Source organism: Tripterygium wilfordii, chromosome 4 (assembly GCF_013401445.1).
Source record: "Tripterygium wilfordii isolate XIE 37 chromosome 4, ASM1340144v1, whole genome shotgun sequence".
Classification (NCBI taxonomy): domain Eukaryota; kingdom Viridiplantae; phylum Streptophyta; class Magnoliopsida; order Celastrales; family Celastraceae; genus Tripterygium; species Tripterygium wilfordii.
Window position 1 is genome coordinate 7159820 of NC_052235.1, and position 23247 is coordinate 7183066.

At 36.1% G+C, this 23247-nt stretch overlaps 2 protein-coding genes across 3 annotated transcripts; one reads left to right on the plus strand and one right to left on the minus strand.

Moving 5' to 3' along the window:
* The first annotated feature begins 263 nt into the window (after window positions 1–263).
* LOC119997266 (probable inactive ATP-dependent zinc metalloprotease FTSHI 5, chloroplastic) lies at window positions 264–17313 on the plus strand. The gene is made up of 19 exons (XM_038844166.1): window positions 264–1451; window positions 2198–2666; window positions 3591–3791; window positions 3879–4172; window positions 4261–4539; window positions 5894–5983; window positions 6070–6201; window positions 6922–7095; window positions 7575–7696; window positions 8902–9103; window positions 10679–10807; window positions 11594–11776; window positions 13266–13385; window positions 14859–15044; window positions 15495–15569; window positions 15774–15833; window positions 15980–16087; window positions 16520–16600; window positions 16789–17313. The coding sequence occupies exons 1-19, from the start codon at window positions 487–489 to the stop codon at window positions 16858–16860; spliced, it is 3942 nt and encodes a 1313-aa protein (XP_038700094.1). The 5' UTR covers window positions 264–486; the 3' UTR covers window positions 16861–17313.
* A 2119-nt stretch (window positions 17314–19432) lies between these two features.
* Window positions 19433–22936, minus strand: LOC119997264 (glycine-rich protein A3-like). Of its 2 annotated transcripts, none has more exons than XM_038844163.1 (3): window positions 22783–22936; window positions 21048–21386; window positions 19433–20060 (listed from the first exon to the last, which is right to left on the minus strand). In XM_038844163.1, the coding sequence occupies exons 2-3, from the start codon at window positions 21361–21363 to the stop codon at window positions 19819–19821; spliced, it is 558 nt and encodes a 185-aa protein (XP_038700091.1). In that variant the 5' UTR covers window positions 21364–21386; window positions 22783–22936; the 3' UTR covers window positions 19433–19818. The 2 variants fall into 2 exon arrangements, with proteins under 2 accessions (XP_038700091.1, XP_038700092.1); XM_038844164.1 differs by having other exon boundaries at window positions 22691–22841.
* Window positions 22937–23247: the final 311 nt, after the last annotated feature.

The window sequence follows — 23247 nt, forward strand, 5'->3', positions numbered from 1 at the left end:
AGTTTTGTTGTGGATAATAGGGAGGAATGGAATGCTGTTGGGTTGGGTGGAAAGAGAAAGTGTGTGGGAAGAAAAAGTGTATAGAAATTTGTGTTTTGCTGATGTGACGGTATTAGAATACGTGTTTGACTTGACTTTTTGTGTAATAGAGGTGGGACCGGGCCAACATCAGTAAGTTGTTTCTCATTGCATTTGCCCTAAATAAAAGGTATCATCTTTCTAGCCGTCGCCGACGGAGATTGGATTGAAATCGGAGCGGATTGTATTATGTACATTGGGTCGGTTTCGATTTCCGGTTCTAAGCCTGACCCGTTTTTGATCTCTCTCTATCTTCTCCTTCGCCTCCTCCCTCCCATAAATGATAAACCTCTCTGTCGCTGCTTTGTTCAAGAGCTGTGAATCCTCCCTTGCAAACACAATTTTGAAGGCCAGAATGATTCTTGAACACTCCATTCCCTTCTCACCAGCATAATCGCGTTCCTTCTAATGGCTTCTTCCGTACTGTCGTCTTCGTTCCTTTCTCACGTCTCTCAACCACAACCGAACCTTTCACCATTTCGGTCCAAAACCCGACAAAGGATTAAAATCCTTAAAATCACATCCAAAGCAATCCGCAAACCCTGCAAAACCCTCCCATTCGCTTCTAATTTTCTGCACTTTGGAGAAGCCAGTAGAAACCCAACATGCACTGACAAAGAGCTAGAATTGCTAGTAGAAGCTCCTAAAACATCAAGAGAGCAAAAGGAACCGGAGTCCTTAAATGGGTTTTATTCAAAATCTAAAAATACCATACTCCAAGGCATTGCGAGGCCGATGGTGTATGCATTGTTTTGTTTAGCAATTGGGTTTTGTCCGGTTGGTGCGTTTCGGTCGCACGCAATTGCGGCTCCGGTTGCCAGTGAAGTAAAAATGGGTAAGAAAGAAGAGAAAGAATTGAGTTCAAAACAGCATGAGTATGCAGATTACACCCGTCGACTGTTGGAGCAGGTGTCGAGTTTATTGAGATGCATGGAGGATGTGAGAAGGGGAAACGAGAATCTAGAGAAGTTGGAATCGGCTTTGAAGCTGGTGAAATCAAATAAAGAGAAGTTGCAGGCGGAGATAATGGAGCGGCTATACATAGAATTGAGAGAGCTGAAGAAAGAGAAAGGGGATTTGAGGAAAACAGCGGCTACTATTGTAGGTGAGGCGGTGAAGGCAAAGTCCGATTTTGAGAATGTTGCACGAAAGGCTGACAAGGGGAGGATGGAGATGTTGCAGGAGAGTATGGAGAGGCTGGAGAATAAGTATAGTGAGATATGGGAGAGAATTGACCAGGTTGAGGATAGAATTTTGAGGAGGGAAACAACGGCTTTGAGTATTGGGGTGAGAGAGCTTTGTTTCATTGAGAGGGAGTGTGAGCAGCTGGTGGAGGGATTTAGCCGCAAAATGAGGCTGAGGAAAACAGGGAGGTATTCTAACCTTCTTATTTATGAATCTATCGTTGGATTTTATGTAGAGAAAGTACATTAAAAAATCATTGGGAAGAAAAGGTAACGAGTGGTGATATTTTTATGCCACATCTTGAGGCATATCAAATTTAGTCATGTAAAGATTTGTTGCTTTTATGTTCCTGTTGCTTAAATACAATGGTGTGTTTATAAACGCTAGAATCTGATTGTAGGGGTTGTTAGGCTTAAACTCTTAACTGCAACTTAGCTCTGATTGTGAGCACCACTTAATTTGACTTTGATATGTAGTGTTCTTCTCCTCGTCTTGGTTGTTATGGCTTTATACATTTTTGCTAATAAATGACCTCTCTAAGCATCATCGCTTGATTAGTTTATACCATTCTATCTTTTTATATTCTTTTAATTTTTCTAAACTTTTAGGTAGTCCTTGAAGAGGGGTGGTGGGCAAAGTGAATTACCTGTTTTTCTGAATAACATACTGACATGCATTTGATTGGCTACAATGGATGTACAGTTACAAAAATATGAATGTTTTTAACAGCTAGACTGGCTACTCATCACATATTTCTGTCTATTGTCAATATTCATTTTATAGATGAAAGTATGATGTTCATTTTCAAATATATTAGCAAGCTTTCTTGATTTGTTGCTTGTCGTTATATCCTGCTTGTTTTTTAACATTTTTTTGAAACAACGAAGTTTTGAAAAATCGTTTCCTTAATTGAGAATTGTTTACATGGTTGCAGTCCGCTCAAAAGCTCTGCTACCAAGCTTTCGAAATCCGAAATTAAAAAACAACTGGAAACTGCCCAAAGGAAGCACTTGGAAGAAATGATTCTGCCTAGTGTTGTTGAAGATGAAGGTCTCGGACCATTTGATAAAGAATCGGTGGATTTCTCTCGACGCATACAACAAGCCCTTAGAGATTCAAATGAGGTGCAGACTGTTTTGGAGGCTCGTATCAGAAAAAATATGAGAAAGTTTGGCGATGAAAAACGTCTGATTTTAAAGACACCAGAAGATGAGGTTGTGAAGGGTTTTCCAGAATTTGAGTTGAAGTGGATGTTTGGAGATAGAGAGGTTGTGGTACCTAAGGCTATTGGTCTCTATTTGTACCATGGTTGGAAACAATGGCGCGTAGAAGCTAAAGCAGATCTGAAAAAGAAATTGTTGGAAGATCCTGATTTGGGTAGACAATACATGAACCAAAGACAGGTAGGTTTTATCTAAGCCATGCCGTAGTTAGAAACACTAATGTGTGGCAGTAGACTGGATTTTACTACTTGACTGTTCTATCATTAGGTCCATCTATTGGAAACTATATATCATTGATTGGGAAGGACAGTAGTGGATCTTTTCAGTCTGTTGCTTGTTGTGTCTTGGGAGTTCTGTGAAAGTAGTCTAGGGGGAGGAAATTGAGTTGCAATTCACAGATGCACATCACTTTTACCGAGCTTTGCCTAAGATTACGTAGAATTCGAGCTTGTGAAACAGTTGCTTTGGTCATTGTCTGTGATGGATGTTCTTCCACATCTTGTCTCCATTGCAATTCTATTTCAAGTCAAGTTTCTGTATGTGTATTGATGATCTAATTCTTCTTCAATATTTTGGTTGTTACAAATATATGTATATTCGTATTCGTGTTCTTGCTATTGTTTTTTTTATTATTTTGAATATAATCTTAAACAAAAAAAATTTCCTTTACTTTGCATTCCAAATTGTCAATTGACATGAAAAGTGCTTGGTCTCTATTTGACTGGAGAATGCATTTAACAATGAACGTGAATGTAGCCTAGTGTTGCTTAAAATTTTTATGTGAACTTTATATCAATTTCTTATTTCCTTTCTGTTTCAGCTTTCTTTGGGTTGCACCCCCTCGGTGCCTGTAATAAAGTTTTCCCTTTCAAACAAAAAAAACACGTAAATGCTATAGAAAATGCAGTTGATATACCTTTTCCTCTTGGTCGTCTTCTATTTTTTTCTTAAACTAGCCACACGACAACATTTTTCATGTGTTTTCTTGAATAACATGCTCTTTTTCACTCAAAAAAAACTACTACAGTTTGGTGATTTGCACATGAAGTTCTATGTATGTCCTTAGTTTCATCTTATTAATGATGTATGAGATGTTAATTACAGGAACGCATCCTTGTAAATCGAGATAGACTTGTCTCAAAAACCTGGTACAATGAAGAAAAAAGTAGGTGGGAAATGGACTCTATGGCTGTTCCGTATGCTGTATCAAAGAAGCTATTACAGCATGCACGAATCAGGCATGATTGGGGTGCCATGTATATTAAGCTTAAGGGAGAAGATAAGGAGTATTATGTTGACATTAAGGTTGGACATTGATTTTATATGTTCAGTCACTCTATGAGTCAATGTTGGTTTGCTTCTAAAGTTCTTATCATTGCTTTCATATTTCAGGAATTTGATATGCTATATGAGGATTTTGGAGGTTTTGATGGGCTATATATGAAAATGCTTGGCAGTGGTATTCCAACTGCTGTTCAACTAATGTGGATCCCTTTCTCGGAGTTGGATTTCTGGCAGCAGTTTCTTTTGACGACGAGGCTAGTTCATCAATGCTTCAATGCAATATGGAAGAATAGATTTGTGTCATATGGTAGAGACTGGGTGTTTGAGAAAGTTAGAAACATAAATGATGACATAATGATGATGATTGTGTTTCCTATTGTGGAGTTTGTTATTCCTCACCCGGTATTAATCATCACTTACACTAGAAATATGTTTGACTCTTTTCTAATTTTTTTTACATTTATTTTGAGTAGTTGTCGTTCCATTACAGCTAAGGATACGACTGGGGATGGCATGGCCTGAGGAAATAGGTCAAACTGTTGGTTCCACGTGGTACTTGCAATGGCAATCAGAGGCAGAAATCAGTTTTAAATCGAGACAGACAGAAGATCAAGAGATACAATGGTTTCTTTGGTTTCTTATTAGATGTGGAATATATGGATTTTTGTTGATGCATGTGTTCCGGTTCATGAAGAGGAGAATTCCAAGACTTCTCGGTTATGGTCCTTTACGCGGTAGAGATCCAAACAGGGAGAAGCTTCGAAGAGTGGTATGATTTCTCCCATTGAACACAATTTCAAGTATTGACTACTACACAAATGGAAATTTTTTAAAGATGAGAATTGGATAATACATAAGATTATCATATACCTATCATTGCGCTCATGAAAAGGAAAAGAGAAAAGAAAACCTTTCATCGGAGCCAATGGATCGTTTACTTGTTGGTCATCATCTTGGTCGTGTAGAATTTCTTTTTTGGTTTGATACTTACAACTTTTCTTAAATCACCTTGTCCTTGATATTTGAAGTTGTTTTAGGTGTTACAAACTTTTGTTTTCTCTCAAATCCCCCTAAAACTTATGTTAGTCACTATTAAGTTCAAACAACATTTAACATTTACTAAATAGCAGTGGTGATATGGAAATTTTCCCATAGTCGATGTTTCTGGAGTCAAAACCGGTTATCTCTAAGGGGTTCTAGATTATTTTTATCTTAATTATGAAGGTCGACATATCAATCAAATGTAATGATAAAGCTGTACATACAATATTGGAGTATTTGTTAGTTGAATTGAATCAAGTGAGGCACTATTGTTTTGTATTTGATTATGAATGAATGATAACACAACAAGTGAGTGTATAAAACTTGCATTGCTTGTTTCTTGGATCTCAACTGCCAATTTGCCTTACTTGGGATTTGTCTTGTGATCACGAAGAGAACTTGGATGATCAACTGTGCATATGAATATGCCCTTGTCAATTACGTACAAGGTTAATTGTGTCTAGAAAGTTGTTACAAGCTTTACAAAGCCAAAAATTTTACTAGTAGAGAGCAAATTATCTATCAAAAAAAAAGTCAAAGCCAACCATGTGATCATTGGTAAAATGTATAGGACCTCCCTTTTTGCCTTGTTTCTGCAATCAAGCCTCCGGAAATAGATTCTGAATCTAAGTCATTACTGACTACCCAATCAACGCCAATGAGATTCCAGACTGTAGACCTGACTCTCCTTGTCAAGAGCAGTGTTGAAAAATGTGATCATTCGATTCTTTCTCTTCCTTACATAGACTGAATCGTGTTTGTTGCTGTTCTGTGTGAGTTATACATAAGCAAGTCCCACTTCCCAGTGTTTCTGGGTTAACACTCCTTACTTTCTGGATCTTCTTGTCTGTTGTTGGATTCTTGGGAATGTATATTAGTTTTGACCTGTCTAAAATAGCCTGCTAAAAGGGAATGATAGGTACTTCTGCAATAATTGTCCATTTATGACTGACGTTTCCCTCAGAAGACTGCAACCCGGTTCCCCCTCCCTCTTCTCCAGTGAAAAGTCAGGTTGGATGGGAAGTAGATCCTTTCTATACTTGTTCTTAAGACACAGCTGACAGAACTAACTTATGTTGCAGAGGACCTATATGATGTACAAGCTGAGAAGCGTCAAAAATAAGAAGAAGGAAGGCATTGATCCTATAAAAACTGCTTTTGAGCAAATGAAGGTTCATACTTGACTTTCATTTTCTAATAATCATTTTGAAAGAAACAATTTGTGATATGAATTTCAAGAATTGTGGCTGGTTTGCAGAGGGTAAAGAATCCTCCCATCCCATTGAAGGACTTTTCTAGTATTGATTCTATGAGAGAAGAAATCAATGAAGTTGTGGCTTTTTTGAGGAATCCTAGTGCATTTCAGGACATGGGAGCCCGTGCACCTCGGGTATGTTCTTTTTGCAATAAGATAGATTGGTTGGTATTTCTCTTATTGATCTTATATTAGTTTTTCCACTATTGTAGGTATCATGAAGGTACGCAATTTTTGTGGTCAATTGTTGTATTGCCATTTATTTGGATTGATGCCCAAAGTTGTTCAGCAGCAGAATAATTCCTTTGCATGTTGTTTTTACTTTTGTTAGAATGTAACATAAATGATGTGAAACACCCCAACCCAACAAGTTAACTGGTATCGGAGCAGGAGGTTTTGGTTTCCGCAATTTAATCCCCCATTTATTGTTGGCCCAAGTGTGGAATTTTGTGTGTGTTTGTTGTTGCTCCATGTGTGAGTCTTTGTGAGAGGCCCTAGTATTGGGCCTCATTTGCTGTGCACATGTTGAGCCGTCGGATTGTCCAGCCCACACGTGAGGGGAAGTGTTATAATATAAAATAAATGATGTGACACACCCAACCCAACAAGTTAACTTATTAGGTTGAATGGCAAAGTAACTAATCTTAATAACTTTATCAAATGTTATCTTGCATTTCATGTGTAGAATGGTAGATCCTGATATTTGAGGTGATGCCAAAATTTGTACTCTAACTTTACAAAATTTTATTAAGCTATTCAGAATATACTTGGTTTCTGAATGTTAATATTTGCTGCGAGGGTTATTATTCATCACAGTGTGCTATAAGATCTGAGATAGTTGCATGCTTATTACAGGGAGTTCTAATTGTCGGAGAGAGGGGGACAGGAAAGACCTCTCTGGCATTGGCGATAGCTGCAGAAGCTAGGGTGCCTGTTGTCAATGTTGAAGCCCAGCAGTTGGAGGCTGGGCTATGGGTTGGTCAAAGTGCATCCAATGTTAGGGAACTGTTTCAAACAGCAAGGGATTTGGTTATTCTCTGCAAGCCTTCTTTTACTTCTAATTGTTGATAGCAATGTATGAATTTTATTTGTATATGTTACTTATGCCAAGATTTTAATTTTTTTTTAGCTTTGGTGATCACTACTTGGGGTAATTTTTCGACTTCTCAATAGTGTCATTCCCATTTAGTCTTCTTCGAACTTAAATCAAAGTCTAGATCGTGGTGCTACTAATATGGTTCTACTAATATAAATATTGATAATTTCTTTCTTACAATATTTGTTAAAGCTTTTGGGTGATACCTTTGTTGCTTCTTTTGGAATATTGTTTTCTGTGCTAAATTATGAGTTTGTATACTTTGTCTTATTGCGCTTGTGGGGTTGGGGTTGTCTTTTTTCTTTTATCGGAAAGAGTTCCATTTTATTTATGAGTTCTGTCACCTTGACATTGGAAAATGCATGAATATTCGTCATCTAATTTTGGCTGACTACTGAAATGCTAATTGTAGGCACCTGTTATCATATTTGTTGAGGATTTCGACCTCTTTGCTGGTGTCCGTGGCAAGTTCATTCACACTAAAGAGCAGGACCACGAGGCTTTCATTAATCAACTTCTTGTGGAGCTTGATGGGTAACTATCAACGTCTACTGCTCTCTTTTCTTCAGTGGGTCAACAATCTTTTAAAGTTTGAAAGTATTTTGTTGTTGCTCCTTATGTACAGGTTACTAATGATGTGTGGACGTTGGTCCTCTTTTTAAATGCTTTGAATTAAGTATGAAACTTGTTGAATTAAAATGAATTTTCTTTTTATGATTCATCAGAAAAATGTTTAATTCTAGTAATAGGAAGTAAGTGTCTATTGATCAATGAATTTCTTGGGTAATCCTCTACTCTTAAGGACTTGACTCCAGAAACCCAGTGAAGAGGTGCGAATTCCTTGCCAAATTAGGACTATGAATAACAACTCTAAAATATAAATAAAGAGATTAGTTAGCCATACTATACCAATCTCCTTGATGTCTTTTCATGCATCAACGTGATTTCCGTCAGTTCCCATTGTTTTACCCCTTTCATCTTCTTTCGAGCTTCCACCATGTTTATACATTTTATATACTAATGGTTTCTTACATATGCCCTGATATGTCTTTATTACCCACTTATTACTATAGTTTTCAGAAAATTTGATTACTCAAGTCACTCTTGATATTTTTTGGATACTGTTTGGAAACCACTGAATTTCTATTCGTATGTTTGCCCTTGATCCTAACTTGCCTTCTTTATTGACGCAAACCCTTAAACGTCTCCATTTTTTTTCTCTCTTTAGCCACAATCCCAAAAACATTTTCAATGCTTTTAAGGTTTCGTTGAAAATGGAGCAAAGTTTAGGTAACTTATTAGGCCATGCTAGTTGTCCACTGTTACTTTACTAACTAATTTATGATATCTAACTTTTTCTGTTGTATAGTCTTGTTCATTACTAGGTGTTCTCTTTTCCACTTACCTACAGTATTTCTTTGGAGCATACCTTGGAATATTCTCGCACTACGTCCTTGGTGCTTAACTTTTGTTTATCTACTCTTGAATGCTGCTTTACTTGTTATTCTTTTCATTATTTACTTGTCGTAGTAACGAGGCTTCAATAGCATTTTTCATGGAGTCTTTGACACTATCAATATGTAGTAATCCAAACTAATTTGGGTGCTTGTTTTCTGGTCAGAATGACTTCAAACCTCTTTTTATTTATGCAATTTGACAGTTAATTAGCGGTTTGTCTACAAGTAGTCATGACATATTGAGCAATCTTTTCCCAGAATTTATGCTACATATTCCTACAGGTTTGAGAAACAAGATGGGGTTGTTTTGATGGCTACGACTCGAAATGTTAAGCAAATCGATGAGGCCTTACAGCGCCCTGGTCGAATGGATAGAATATTTCACCTTCAGAAGCCTACCCAATTAGAAAGAGAGAAGATCTTACACATAGCTGCTGAGGAAACCATGGATGAAGAAGTCATTGATTTTGTAGACTGGAGAAAGGTAATTTTTCTAAATTTTTTTCAATTTATTCTCTCTGCATTTAACAGATTTTAATATTAACTAACTTGTTCCAACTTTTCTTAGTTTTGGGAGCGGCATAGGTTATACTTTTTAGGCAGAATTTCTTAGTCAAGTGACGTTAATTCATGTGCTTTGACTGGGCATCATCATCAAGCCTTTTTCCTGCATAATGTGGGGTTGGCTAAATGAATCAATTGAGCAAAGTTGTTGGAATACGCTCCAACATTTCTCTCATCTGGATTCATGTCCGTTAGATTTAATATAGTTGTACGCTAACTGCCAGCCTATGAAATATTAAGCTATCACATCTCATATTTGTATTTTCTCCTCTTCGTTCACCTAAGTACTCACATCTTTATATGTTCATGTCCATACCAGTTTAGTTGATTTTATCTCCTCTTATGTTTCCTAAAAGCTACATCTACCCTTTTCTTATAATTTGTGGAGTAATCAACTAATCATCATCATTCGAGCATTATCTCAAATTATTTGGGGTTGGCTGTGGTCTATGAGAAAAATCAATTAGAATACACTACGTGAATTCTTTTCTGCCGGTCAGTCCTATCTAAGGTCATATTCTCAACAACTGTTATTGAGTACATTTCCTCTCTTACTACTTCTAGCCATGTCATTTTGAGCCTCCCTCGTCTCTTTTTAGTATCTCCTACATGAATTTTCTCAGTTCTTCTCTCCGTTGCACTACTATTTCTATGTTGTTCATGCCCATACCATCTTAGATGAGTTTCTCACTCTTTATCTTCAATTGGCGCTACTCTTACATCTAGTAGTCTCATTGCTTATCATATCTTTCCTAGTATGGCCACACATATAACGCAAAATTCTCAATGCCGCTACATGCATTTTTTTTGTGTTGTCTTCTAATATTCTCACACTCGGAACCATACATCATTACATGGCGTATAGCTGACCTATAGAATTTTTCCTTTAACTTCATGGGAATCTTTTGGTTGCCCAAGACCCCCGATATTAATTAATTTAAGATTATGTTATTCATTTTTTTTTAGGGAGGGAGAATCTAACCTTATATCCTGTGCAAATTATAAGGAGCAGAACACCACTAGGCCAACTCTTACTCGTTTACATCTACCTTAAATTGATTAACATCATTTCTATCTCTGTTTTTGTTTGTGTTGCTGCATGTACAGGGCTACAATGGTGCTATCTCTTTTTCCTTGATAATAATTTTTTTTTGTATTATTATTATTATTATGAATGTCAGAGGACTTGGATCTTGCCTTTGTTCAACTCCTAAGGAGTAGGCTACCACTAGGCTAAGAGCTCTTTTCAATGGTGTTATCTCTTAGTAGCCAAACATTAGACCTTTAGAATATATCTTTGACTTGTGATCTCTAGAGATTTGTTGTTAGTTGACAATAGCAGTATCTCAATGTTTGGAAAGCAGCTCGGTAGTTGGACTTTTAATGTATAGCATATGCCAGTGCTTTTGTCCATCATTCTCTTGTTTCTCTTAGATGAACATTGAAAATATATATAGAAATTCTGTTCTGATTCATTAGTCTTCTTTTCTCTCAGGTTGCTGAGAAGACTTCTCTTTTGCGGCCTATAGAACTCAAATTTGTCCCTGTGGCTTTGGAGGGTAGTGCTTTTAGGAGCAAGTTTCTTGATACAGATGAACTTATGAGCTACTGCAGTTGGTTTGCGGTGAGGAACAACTGAAGCTATCGCTATCACTTTACGGTCATTACTTCCATTAAATTTAATCGCAATATAGGTCGTACAGTGTACATTTTCTTTTTCAAAATTTGACCATAATTATTCAAGATAGGTACAAGAAATAAAAGAGTAAATTGTTTTCTGAATTTACTTGAAATTTGCGCTTTTGAAAATAAAATGTTTGAATTGCATAGTGTTTGGTTATTAGGTGTCGTAATTGACAATATAATCACTAAAATCTAGCTCGAGTTAGTGAACGTAAGAAATACCAGTTATGAAGAATTTGGGATGACCTTTAGGTTTAGGGAGCGTTTGTTAAGTGTGAGTGGCATGAATTGTGTATTTTAGAGCCTACAATAGCCTAATGTTTAACTTTTCACCTTGTATCAGAACTTTTATCCCAAAGTTTTTTAGATTGTAAAAAAATTTGAATCTATATATATTAATCTATATATCTTTTAGAACAAAACTATATGGATGTTTTGTTGTGGGGCAGTTGAGGGAAGCAATCTAGCGGTAAATCTGTGAGAAATGAGCATGTTGTTTTAGAGTCAAAGCCCAATGGCTGGAATTGTAGACTTTTTGGTGAATTTTCCTCTGATTTTAGATGGCCTATCAATATGAATGTTCGAATTGTAAGCTATTTTCTTCCATTCAGATGCAATGTTCATCGACTCAATATCTGCCCCTGCTGATACGTATCAATTGTCATAAGTTTTGAACAGCTAATGTTATATTCATTGATGTAACCATGTTTCTTTTGCTTTTGTGCAGACTTTCAGTGGCATTGTTCCTAAATGGGTGCGGAAGACAAAAACTGCGAAGAAGATGAGTAAAGTGCTTGTGAACTTTCTTGGATTGGGATTGACCAAAGAGGATCTGCAAAATGTGGTTGATTTGATGGAGCCATACGGCCAGATAAGCAATGGAATAGAACTTCTGAGTCCGCTACTTGATGTAAGAATTCTATCCTATGAATAAATAACTTTATTTCTTCTTCCGTGTATATTAATCTGCTACCATCAAGGCCTTTAGCTCTTTCTCCGTATATTGTTTCTTGCTTCTTTGATTCTCTTTTCTATAATCAGCATTCTTCCCTGTGTACTTTTGTGCTATAATTACTTGAGTCTTGTTAGTTCTTGTTTATTTTATGATAGCCCTGAAAATCTCCTGGAGAAAGTCTTCGACTGTATGTAAGAATCTAGTAATTTGTTTCCCTTTTTTTCCTCCCCAATATATACTATTTTATGACATGAGTTCTTGTTCTTTCCATAAATGGTGCTGCTTCTGTATTTGAAAGTCCAGAAGAATTGAGAATTTTCAGTTTTCTGACTAATTATATGGTTATTAGTAATTTTTAGTTTTGGTAGGTTACCTACTTTAAAAATCTTCTTTCATATGAGCTTATCACTTACAACTTGTTCATAGTTTTGACTATCTTTTGAGGGTCTCAGAGGATAGGTTATTCAAGCTTGCATTTCTAAATCATTTGGACAGGACTAAATTACTTTTTCAAAGCAAGCTGAGCGTGCCAAAGGAGGCAGTTAGGTTTCAAATATAAAGCAAAAGACCTGTAGGCTAAGGATATTGAACTGCTTTATGATAGGGCTAGGAGATCATCAAACAAGGTGGTGGAGGGGATTTCATTACGACAATTTAAATGTTTTTTGCAACTGACATAGTTTTGGTCGTTGACCTCATGTTTGAGTTATAGATAATAGCATATTTTGATCACCCTTATATTTCAATTTCCAACTCCTTTATTACTGTAACATGACAAGTCATATCATTGGAGCAAGAGTCCTTGATCAGCGATGAGCAAAATTTAATCTTAGAATACCATATGCTTCATCAACTATGGAGTGGCAAGCGAATCCCCCTTTGTTTCTTCAAGTATTTGTCCATTTGTTTCAATATGTTGTTCACTGCTTATTTTCTCAACTTTGCCAATGGTTTTTCATGATCCTCTGTCACTCTTCTTGTGTGTGTGCGGTTTTTTCAACAGTGAGTTCAATCTGAATCACTGAAAGTGATTGCTAAGCCTAAGTTTTTTCCATGCTTCTTCAATTTTAAAAAGACAAGTTGCTATGTTTTTTTTTCCTTCTCTTTTTGGGTTGACGAGGAGTTGGGTGGTGTTCAAATTACACTGGAGAAACTGTTTCATGGGATCGGGGAAGTAAAATATGAAGCTGTGGATAGAAGGTCTTAGTAATATGTTTATGTCTTTTCTTGGAGTGAGATATATGTTCCTTGCAACGTTTGTGTTCCTTTGTTATATTCAGAGGCTTTGTTTTGATACGAGAAATACATTCTGAAGTTGGTATTTACCTTTTGTCCGTTTTGAGATGTCCTGTTGTTCTCCTCTAAGTGTATATTTACCTTGATGTAGAAAAGTTACTTCTTGTGGTGGAAAAGTCTAACATAGCAAGTCTTAATTCTATACCAGTGGACTAGGGAAACCAAGTTCCCACATGCTGTTTGGGCAGCTGGTCGTGGTCTCATTGCACTTCTATTACCCAACTTCGATGTTGTGGACAATCTATGGCTTGAGCCATCTTCTTGGCAGGTCAGTCTTACGATAACTTCTTTTAATTATATGTTTTTGATAGGTTTTATGTGTTAACATAATCATTGGAGACTGTGGTCTACTACAAGGCCTCTATTGCCTTTTGGGGCTTCCAGGTGGGGCACTTAGTGTTGCTGTGAAATCTTTTTTTGCTGCTATTCTTGAGTTCCTCATTTCTCCAATCCAATTCTACATGCATCTTTTCAATAAATCTCTTTTATTTTGTTATGGCCATAAAATTTACATGGATCTTTTATGACTTTCTTCTATATCAATGTTACCCACAGAATGTTTTCTTACAATAATTTGACTTTTTCTTTGATACAACGAGCTATTTGTTTTGTTAGGCATCTGAAATCAACGAGCATAACAGCTCAATCACAATTTGTAACATAAATATTGAAATTCTCAAGTTGGTGTCCTCCAGTTTGACCAAGTCTCCACAATTTAATTCAGATCATGCAGTTGCCTTCTCTACAATCCAGGTTTATATTATGTATATAGGTGATGGAAGATTGGGAAAGGAAAAATCAAATGTACATCTTGTGTCGTATAGGTTAGACAAGAACCAGCCAAATTGGGCAGTTGAAATGAAAAGGGTGGAAAAGAATTGTTAGTTTCCTAAATTTTAGAAAGGAGGAGAGACCAATACCTAGGATGGTGCCATCATTTTATGAAATGACAATACTTAGACGAAAACAAAAAAAAAATAAAGAAAATGATGCAATTGAATATGATAAATATTGATATCCAATGCTACAAAGAGATAGTTCTAATGGAAGATAAGTTTACAATATCAATTGGGTTTGGAAATATACAACTTAGCTGTACAAATTCTCTGGTGTGGAAAGTTGAGAAGATCTACTAGGAGAAATTTTAACAAGAAGAGATATAGGCCAAAAAAGATACTAGTTGATGTAATAAGGAAAGATATGGATCTTAGATGATTGGTAACGGGTATAGTTTCAGATATGATTGAGTGGCAAGAGAGAATTCATGTGTTGGATTCTCGGTAGCTTCTTTTATGTGGCCTACTGCGTAACCAAAATATTTGGAAATTAAAGCTCCTTTTTTTCGTTCTTCCTGTTGTTGATATTGATTATATTCTGAACAATACTGTATATTAAGTCAGGTTAGACCTTGTATAGCTGGATCACTGATTGAAAGTTGGTACGGCAGTGCATGGGCACACTGCTTATCGTGACATGCCTGGCTATTAAATGCTGACTTTTTCATCCAGTTCACGTAATACTGTGGCTGAACTGCAGTAGGATTACACATCCTTACATGTCTTTATTTGCATATTTTATTTTTCCTGCACCGATCACAATTTCATACTAGTTTCCTGACTATTAGTTTAGGAAGGCGAGTTTTGCATAGACATTCCAATTTTGACTTTGGTGAACGTAAATGGCAACGATAAAGTGATTTGAATGGAGAAAGAATTTTATCCTCCCTCTCTACTTTTGGCAGGGAATTGGATGTACAAAGATTACTAAGGCCAGAAATGAAGGTTCGATGTATGGGAATTCAGAATCAAGATCATACCTTGAAAAGAAGCTTGTGTTCTGCTTTGGTTCATATGTTTCTTCCCAACTACTACTTCCTTTTGGGGAGGAAAATCTTCTTTCTTCTTCAGAATTAAAACAGGCACAGGAGGTCGGTCATCCTGTTGATAAGAGTATATTATGGTTACTACTTTCAATATTGTACTTAGATAGAACACTTTGGCAATATTCATTTTGTGAGAATATATATACATATATAAATGATGTGAAAAGCCCCAACCCAACAAGTGGTAAAATAACTTATCTTAACATGGTCTTGGAGTAGGAGGTCTTGGGTTTAAAGCTTAGCTTCTGCAATTTAAACTCCCATATATTATCGCCCCAAACGTGGGCCTTTGTGTGTTTATTGTTGTCGTCCTAGAGTTGGGCCTTGTTTGTTGTGCACGTGTTGGGCCGTTGGAGTTGTCTAGCCCACACGTGAGGGCAAGTGTGAGAATATTTATATATATATATGATGTGAAAAGGCCCTACCCAACAAGTTGAATGGCAAAGTAACTAATCTTAACACATTTAGTGAATTCATGATTACTTTTTTCAACAGATAGCTACACGCATGGTGATTCAGTATGGATGGGGCCCTGATGACAGTCCAGCTATTTATTACAGCAGCAATGCGGTATTCTCCTTTCTATTTATTCAAAATGATTTGTATTAAAAGAGAGATGTGTTGGTGAAAGACAACCTGCATGTATATTGTATTATTGTGTGCCGACCACAGCTCTGCTCGTTGTCCCTCTCATTCACTTTGTACTTCTTTACAAATGTCAAGTTTCCATCGCAATATTACTACAGAGTTGAATGTGTTTGTTAATTGGTGCAGGCAACATCTTTGAGCATGGGGAACAACCATGAGTATGAGATGGCAGCTAAAGTTGAAAAAGTATGTTTTTGTTAACTGAAAATTTGTAATTTTTTTTCCCTTCTACAATCACCAGAGTAGCAATAGTATTAGTATTTAGTACTGGTTCCCACAATTTCATTTGCAATTTTCTGATTAATCTTATTCTAAAATCATTTTCTTTATAGATATATGATATGGCATATCTAAAGGCAAAGGAAATGCTTCAGAAAAATCGTCTAATCCTTGAGAAGGTTGTTGGGGAATTGCTTGAATTTGAAATCTTGACTGGAAAGGTAAAGAGTTGCTATCATACATATTTTTAAAATGGAATCAACAGTAGATCATATCTCAATAAACTGTTCAAAATTGACAGATATTGGTGACTCTGAAACGTCAATGTTCTGTTGTGGAATTAATTTAGTTGATTTAGGTCATCACCGCAATCAGAATACTTTCAAATTTGATGTGTTTCCTTGCTGAGAAAAGCTCTTACCTCCGCTTGGTATTTTGTTATGAAAGTTGTGTTCTCCATAATACACAGGTTTTGCTGCAAAGATTTGATGATTTGTGTTATGATCTGTAATATGAAATTTATGGTACATGATGAATATCTGAAGCATTAGCTTATCAAATATATTGTGGCAATTCTACCAATGATTGTTTGATTGTCAGCTAGTTTTCTTTTTCTAAAAATGTCTAACATATTCTCTTCTTTTACTTGGCAGGATTTGGAAAGACTGGTCAAAGAAAATGGTGGAGTTTATGAGAAAGAGCCTTTTTCCCTTTCAAAAGTAAATCACATTGAGGTATTTTATATCCTTTATTTATCTATTTCTTGGTGCAGATTGAGTAGAACTCCGACTCGTTAGAATATGGAAATTAAAGTCTTGATGCTTATTGTCTGTAAATGTAACAATTTTTTTTGCAATGCTCTTATTCATATGGAAACTTTGAATATATAAACTTAGCCTCTCTCTCCCATATTCTTTTTCAGCCATTGTCCGTGAGCTTTCTTGATGGCGGTAATGCATCAGCAACAGTGCTTTTAGGCTCAACAACCAAGTAATCGAAATATATACGTGGCTCTGGGTAACCTTCTGTGGGATCAAAGGTTGTGGAATCAAAGGTGGAAAGTCCATTTCTCCAATGAACTTGGGTTTGTTGTCTGAGAGTATAATATAGGTTTGGTTTCTCTGTCTTAAGTGAAAGTGTTTTGGAAGAGCGTAGGACATGTAGGATAAACTAGTAGGTACAGCAAGCGGTAAAGATTGAGAAGTGGGGTTATTTTTTCCTTCTCAACTTGGCATTGTAAATTGCTGGAAAATGAACTTTGAGATTTGAGAATGTGAATATCATTCATGTTTCTCATTTAGGGTTTGAGTTGACAGATTGACTTCTTTTCATCATTATTTATCATTTTCACAGCCTTATTCCTATACATTTTGGAGCTGGTGTAACAATCCATAAAGAGAGATTAGTTTGAATTAATAATATGATGCCTAAGCTTTGTTAAGATTTACTGTGGAATAGCAAGTTACAATTCTATTGTTTTTGAATTTCAATAAGAGATAGTAAAGATCAAAGAGAGGTTCTAGCATAATAGCAATTGATCACTGGGAGCAATACCGTTATGGTCACGTGTTGGGTTTTGATTCAATTGACATCATCGGGTGGAAAATTTCTGTGCGCACGGGCTTAATGGTCAGAGGTGGATCATATCGAATGTCCAAATGACAAGTTTATATGGTGGGGTTCTCGGTTATCAAACAAAAATAGTAGCAGTTGATGCTAATGAAAAAATGTTCCACAAAATCTCAAAATGCTTGGTGTTAATTGAAACTTGGTGGTAAGTTTGCATTAATATTAATGCTGATGTGAATCTTATGCATGGTTGTTTTACAACCTTAGAGCACAAGTATTCAAAAGAAATAGCACAGAAGAAGAAATGATCTTATTCTAATTTTCCTTCATTTTCTCACCAACCAAACATTAATTGAAGAAATATGGGGGAAAGCCAAGAATCAGACTTGCCTGGTGGGATTAAAGTTATTGCCTCCAAATCATCACCACCTTTGTTGAGGATAAATAAGCCATGGCTCCAACATAAATTCTTCAATGAAACCCTTAAACTTACAATCAAATCTTCCTTTCAACATCACAACTTCCATGATCTATCTCCTCCTCTTGTTGGATATATATACCCAATAAATATATCCAACAAGAAATAAAATAGAAAAATAAGAAGAGAAGCAAACAATGATATGGAAGATTCTAGAGTTGAAAGTATTCGCTATATATATATATAGATATATACACAAACACAAAGGTTTGAATGGAAGAAGGATTAAAACTTAGAATAAGAGAAAAGAATAACATATAATTATAAAGGAGTTATTTAAAAAATAATAATTTGAGTGGGAATCTAAGGTGAACCCCATCTTAATCTTTGTCTCCATGAAAATAGTAAAAAGAAATTAATAGATCATAATATTGTTTGTTTACAAATAATAAACACTTGGGTATTAATCATAACTTAATTAATTTTTTGGTAATAAATATTTTTTTTAAGGCAATAATTTGGACATGACCCAAATCTCTATAACATAACAAGATTATTAATATTGGTGCAAAAATATTAATTAAGATGACGGGGTTAGCTAGATTCATATTGTTGATTTTTCCACAAGATAATTTGACAAGCATACATAATTTCCAATGTGAGATATTTATTGGTTGGAAAGTAGGTTTTGGTAGTGACAAAATTGGACACAAAGAAAGAAAAAGATGAAGTTGAAAGATAAGAGTTTCCTTGCTTTTATTTTAATCTTTTAAAAAATAACCTTAATTTTCAATTGTTAAAAGATTGTTCCATTATTTTTGTTTTTAATTGTATATACTATTTGAAGATTATGGATCTGGGTCATATAAAGGCTAGCTTCACTAGACAGACAATGGGGAGGGTCTAATGGATGAATAACTGGAGAAAATAGTTATATATAAATGGCATATATATATATATTGATCGTTGTCTCCAACTAGTTCAGTGGGTACCTTTTTTTTTTGTTTTTTTTTTCTACGTATGATTTTATTAGGTTAGATTCCAAGTGCTAATCCTTTATTCAAGTTTTGATCTGCACTATCCAATTAATTAATAACCAAAAGTTAATGTTTTACGGAAAAAACATTGGTGGGAGAACGAGCTAATTGATAATATATACATTGTCAAGATTTGTAAAAGTCTGTGAAAATCTTTTATATATCATATGAGTTGATGTAAGTATCATCCTAAATAGAAACGAATGAAGGAAACTAATACATATAGTGGATTCCCTTTGATTTTTCTCAGTCTCATGTAACCGATTCCAAACTTTTGAGATAAGAGTTCGGAAATCCACTTTGATTTCTCTCATAGTCTCATAGTCTCATGTAATCGACTCCAAACTTTTGAGATGAAAGCTCGAATGATGATAATGACTACCCGTTGAAAAATGGTTTAGGCTCAAGTGGGTGGTGCAATTTGCAGGAAACTCAAAAACCCAGAGAGCGAAGGGATAAAGGAAAGAGGTCCAGAATCCACAAAGATGTTGAGAGTTTAAAAAATTAGAGTTCTATAGAGAGGAGTTCATCTCTGCATTTGATTAAGATGTACATGTAATTGAGGCAATCAATTCCAAAATTACATTTGAGATACTATGTTATGTCAAGAATGGGAGAAAATACAAAAAATGGAACAGTTCTCTCTCCCCTACCAAAGGAAAACTGTCTGCAAAACAATTGCAAGAACTAAGAAGCCAATAGAATGTACAAAAAATGGGAACCAAACAGGTGCCACTGCTAAAAAAGCATACTCGACTTCTTCATAGATTGTAAACAGCATCACAGAAAGCAAGCATAGTTATGTATGTATTCTGGGTTTATTTAAAATCTGGATTCATGACGAAACGGAAAAACAGAAGCAAACGATGATAGAATTGGCAGAAAGCTGCTTATAGTATATGCTAAGATATAGTAGCTGAGGCAGTCATCACTTCCATTTCTTAAACATTTTGCCCTTGTGCTTCCCGAACTTGCCTTTGTGCTTCCCAAACTTCCCGTGCTTCATCTTCCCATGCTTGAACTTTCCGTGGCCGTGGCCAAGACCATGGCCGTAGCCCCCGCCATAGTGACCACCATGAGAACCATGTGAGATCTGGTGAGCCCCATATGCCGCAGCAGCAGCTGCGGCACCTCCAGCTAACATTGCTCCCATACCACCAGATCCGTGCCCTGTTGTTTTTGAAAGTAAGCGGTTATCAAACACAATAAAGAGAATCCTCCATATCCTTGTGAAACTCTACAGACTACAGTCATCAAGCATGGACATACAATTTACACTGGAAAAAGAGTTCATACTAGAAAGATGGCCCTAACACAGACATTTGGCATCACTATGGAGCATTAAATTAGCGCCCACCCACCACGGGAACCCAATACAAAGCCCCAACCACTAATAGGATATGTAGATTAGTACAAGAATTTCCCTTCTGCCACAACAAAACTCACCCAAAATGGTAGAACTCCACATTATTTTATTTTGAATGACAAAAAGGAATTTTCTGAAAAAGAGCCTAAAGGGTGCAGACCAAAAGTACAATAAGAGGATGCTATAATTATTGCATATAAGAAATTACAAATACTGCCACAACAAATGCTTGAAAATTGAAACTAAAAAGTAAGAGATTTCCAGTAAATGATGTTTGAATCTTGCTTGCTCTCTACAATTCAATATGGAATGTTCCTAATGTCTGGACCACAATCCTGTTTCATGGGACCATCAAGGGCGTGAGTCCTATACTAAAAGTCTCATAGGAGCAAAAAGGATTACAGATGCTAAGATGCAACTGAAGATGCACCTTTTCATTTCAGGCACTTCTTAGTTCTTGCACGCAACAAACGTAAAACTTTTATCTGCAAGAACTACTGTTCTGAAAACACCACCTAAAAACCAAAAATCGTTTGTGTCGATTTAATTGCAGGCAAAGTATATGCCTCAACTCCAGTGCTTTTTGAGTTTTGATAGTGTAATATTGTTTACAGTTCTAACACCATCAATTCATGTAAAAACCGAAAAAGTAGGGGAAAGCAGCATTTCCGCACAACTTGTGCCATAACAAAGCACTAGTGTATCAGGGCAGTCAAACTACCAAAATAAAACTATATTTTCCCTGGCAAAACAAGTTCACAAAAGCCACAAAGAGAGGTCATCAAATGTACCTGAATGATGTGGAGCTGATGAACCAGGATAACCTCCAGGGGGATAACCACCAGGAGGATAACCACCTGAGGGAGGGTAACCACCAGGGGGAGGATAACCACCAGAGGGAGGATATCCACCAGAGGGAGGATATCCGGCAGGTGGGTAACCACCAGGATTAGGATATCCAGCCGGTGGGTAGCCTTGTGGAGGATAACCCTGAGGAGGGTATCCATGTTGGGGGTAGTGACCACCAGCGTGTCCAGCAGCATATCCAGCAAGATTTGAAAACAATCCTTTCTCATCATGATCCTCCTTGTCCTTTCCACCTCCCATTTTTCTTTAGCTTGAAAGTGATGCTACAAAAATTGCAGTCTGACATTAAGGAACTTCCATAAAAGGAATATCACCCAAAAAAATATATATATATATATCACTCAAAATTACTGCAAGAAAAGACCACAACTAAAAGAAAGAAACAATCAAACATGAAGCTTGAAGGTAATGGATGCTCCAGCCTCCAGTGGCCTCAGCCAACTCTTAAGACACCATCTTTCCTTTGAAGTGTAAGAGCAAGCAAAGAAGTTCCCCCATAAAAATGTTTTTCCAGTTGTAAGTCAATTAAACTTTCACCTTCCTTTTTTTTCTCTTTAATGCTAAAAATTCAAATAGTAACTAGAAGGGAAAACATCATTAATTATTTAATTATCATTTCCTCTCTCAAACCAAGATGTGAATGTAAAATAGCTATGATGGAACAACTCTACCAAGCAAAAATGCTAATAATAATGGTTTATGCTCCATTCGTATTTTGAACCAATGCAGTGGACTACAAGTCATGTAAACATTCATTAAAGCCATTCCTACAAAAATCAATGAGTACATATGGACCCATAACACAACAGTTTGGCATTGCAACAGCATAAAATCTTAGCTGAGGAGGCAACTCAATGAAAACTGTTCATAGTAAGAGGCGATGAGCCAACAACTAGGATTCCATTATGATCTGGACATGGAGATGCTAATACATGTCCTAAAAGTGCATTAAAAGCACAAAAAGCAACAGCATAACATTCCCCACTTTTAAGTTCAGACTGAGAGACTTTCCCAAGAATGCAGATTGTAAGTAATAATACAGCAATTCCTCATTACAGCTTGCTTTTAAATTTTAACATACCCAACTATACAATGTACCATCAAATCAATGAATAAAACACAGAAGAATTCTTAAGAGAATTTGGGGTGCACTTGGATGAATCCTTGCAAGAAAGAATGAAATTGTATCAACAAGGTGAATTACCTTTCACCAGTCAAATCTATGTAAGGGTATAATCGGTAATTTGACAGCAAAAGCAAGAAGAAATCCAATATAGAATATTATTTCCAGCGCTAAAGGATATGGTTGATTGGTTGATGTTTCGAATTTAACGCATAAAAGATCAAGATGCCAAGGAAAAACATTCAAAGAAACAATAAAAAAAAACATCAAATTATAGAACAAAAAGGCACCTGATCATCATCGAAAACGAGATCTCTCGAATCCACGAATATACATATGAATTCAAGAAAGAAAAACATATAATTTAAGAGAAAGAACAGGTTTTGACACAACAAAAGAAGCAATAATCAAACTACGAACAATTCAGAACAGGTTTTGACATACCAATTTCCAATGACAAAAAGAAGAAGAAGCAATGATCAGCCTACGTATAATTCACAAGAAACTTCAAAAAAATCGAAGTATGGATTGCATACCGAATTGGGTTCCTCTTATATTGAGAGAAGAAATAATCGAAGTAGAAAAGATTTCAGCTTTTTATCAAAAGAGAACTCGTTGTGCACGGAGAAAACACGCTATTATCGGCTTTCATACACGCGTCCCCTAGACGCGTCCGCATGTTTCGACTTTCGAATAAAGATATATAGATATCCTTTTAAAAAAATATACGGCGGGACAATTATATTTGTGGTTCACATCGAACTATATGGTCGGAATCGAACTTTAAATACAGATGCCTGACTCAACCAATAATCAAAACTCAATGGGTTCTCAACCAAGTAAACATTACATTTACCCTTTTTTTTATTGGTTTGGCCAGCCACAACCTTAACCATTAAGAGATTGATCAATTCAATCGGAAGGTCGCTCACTCAACACGTAATAAGTTGGTTGGAAATTGAATTATTTACTAACTTACAAACATAGATAAGGCAGAATTG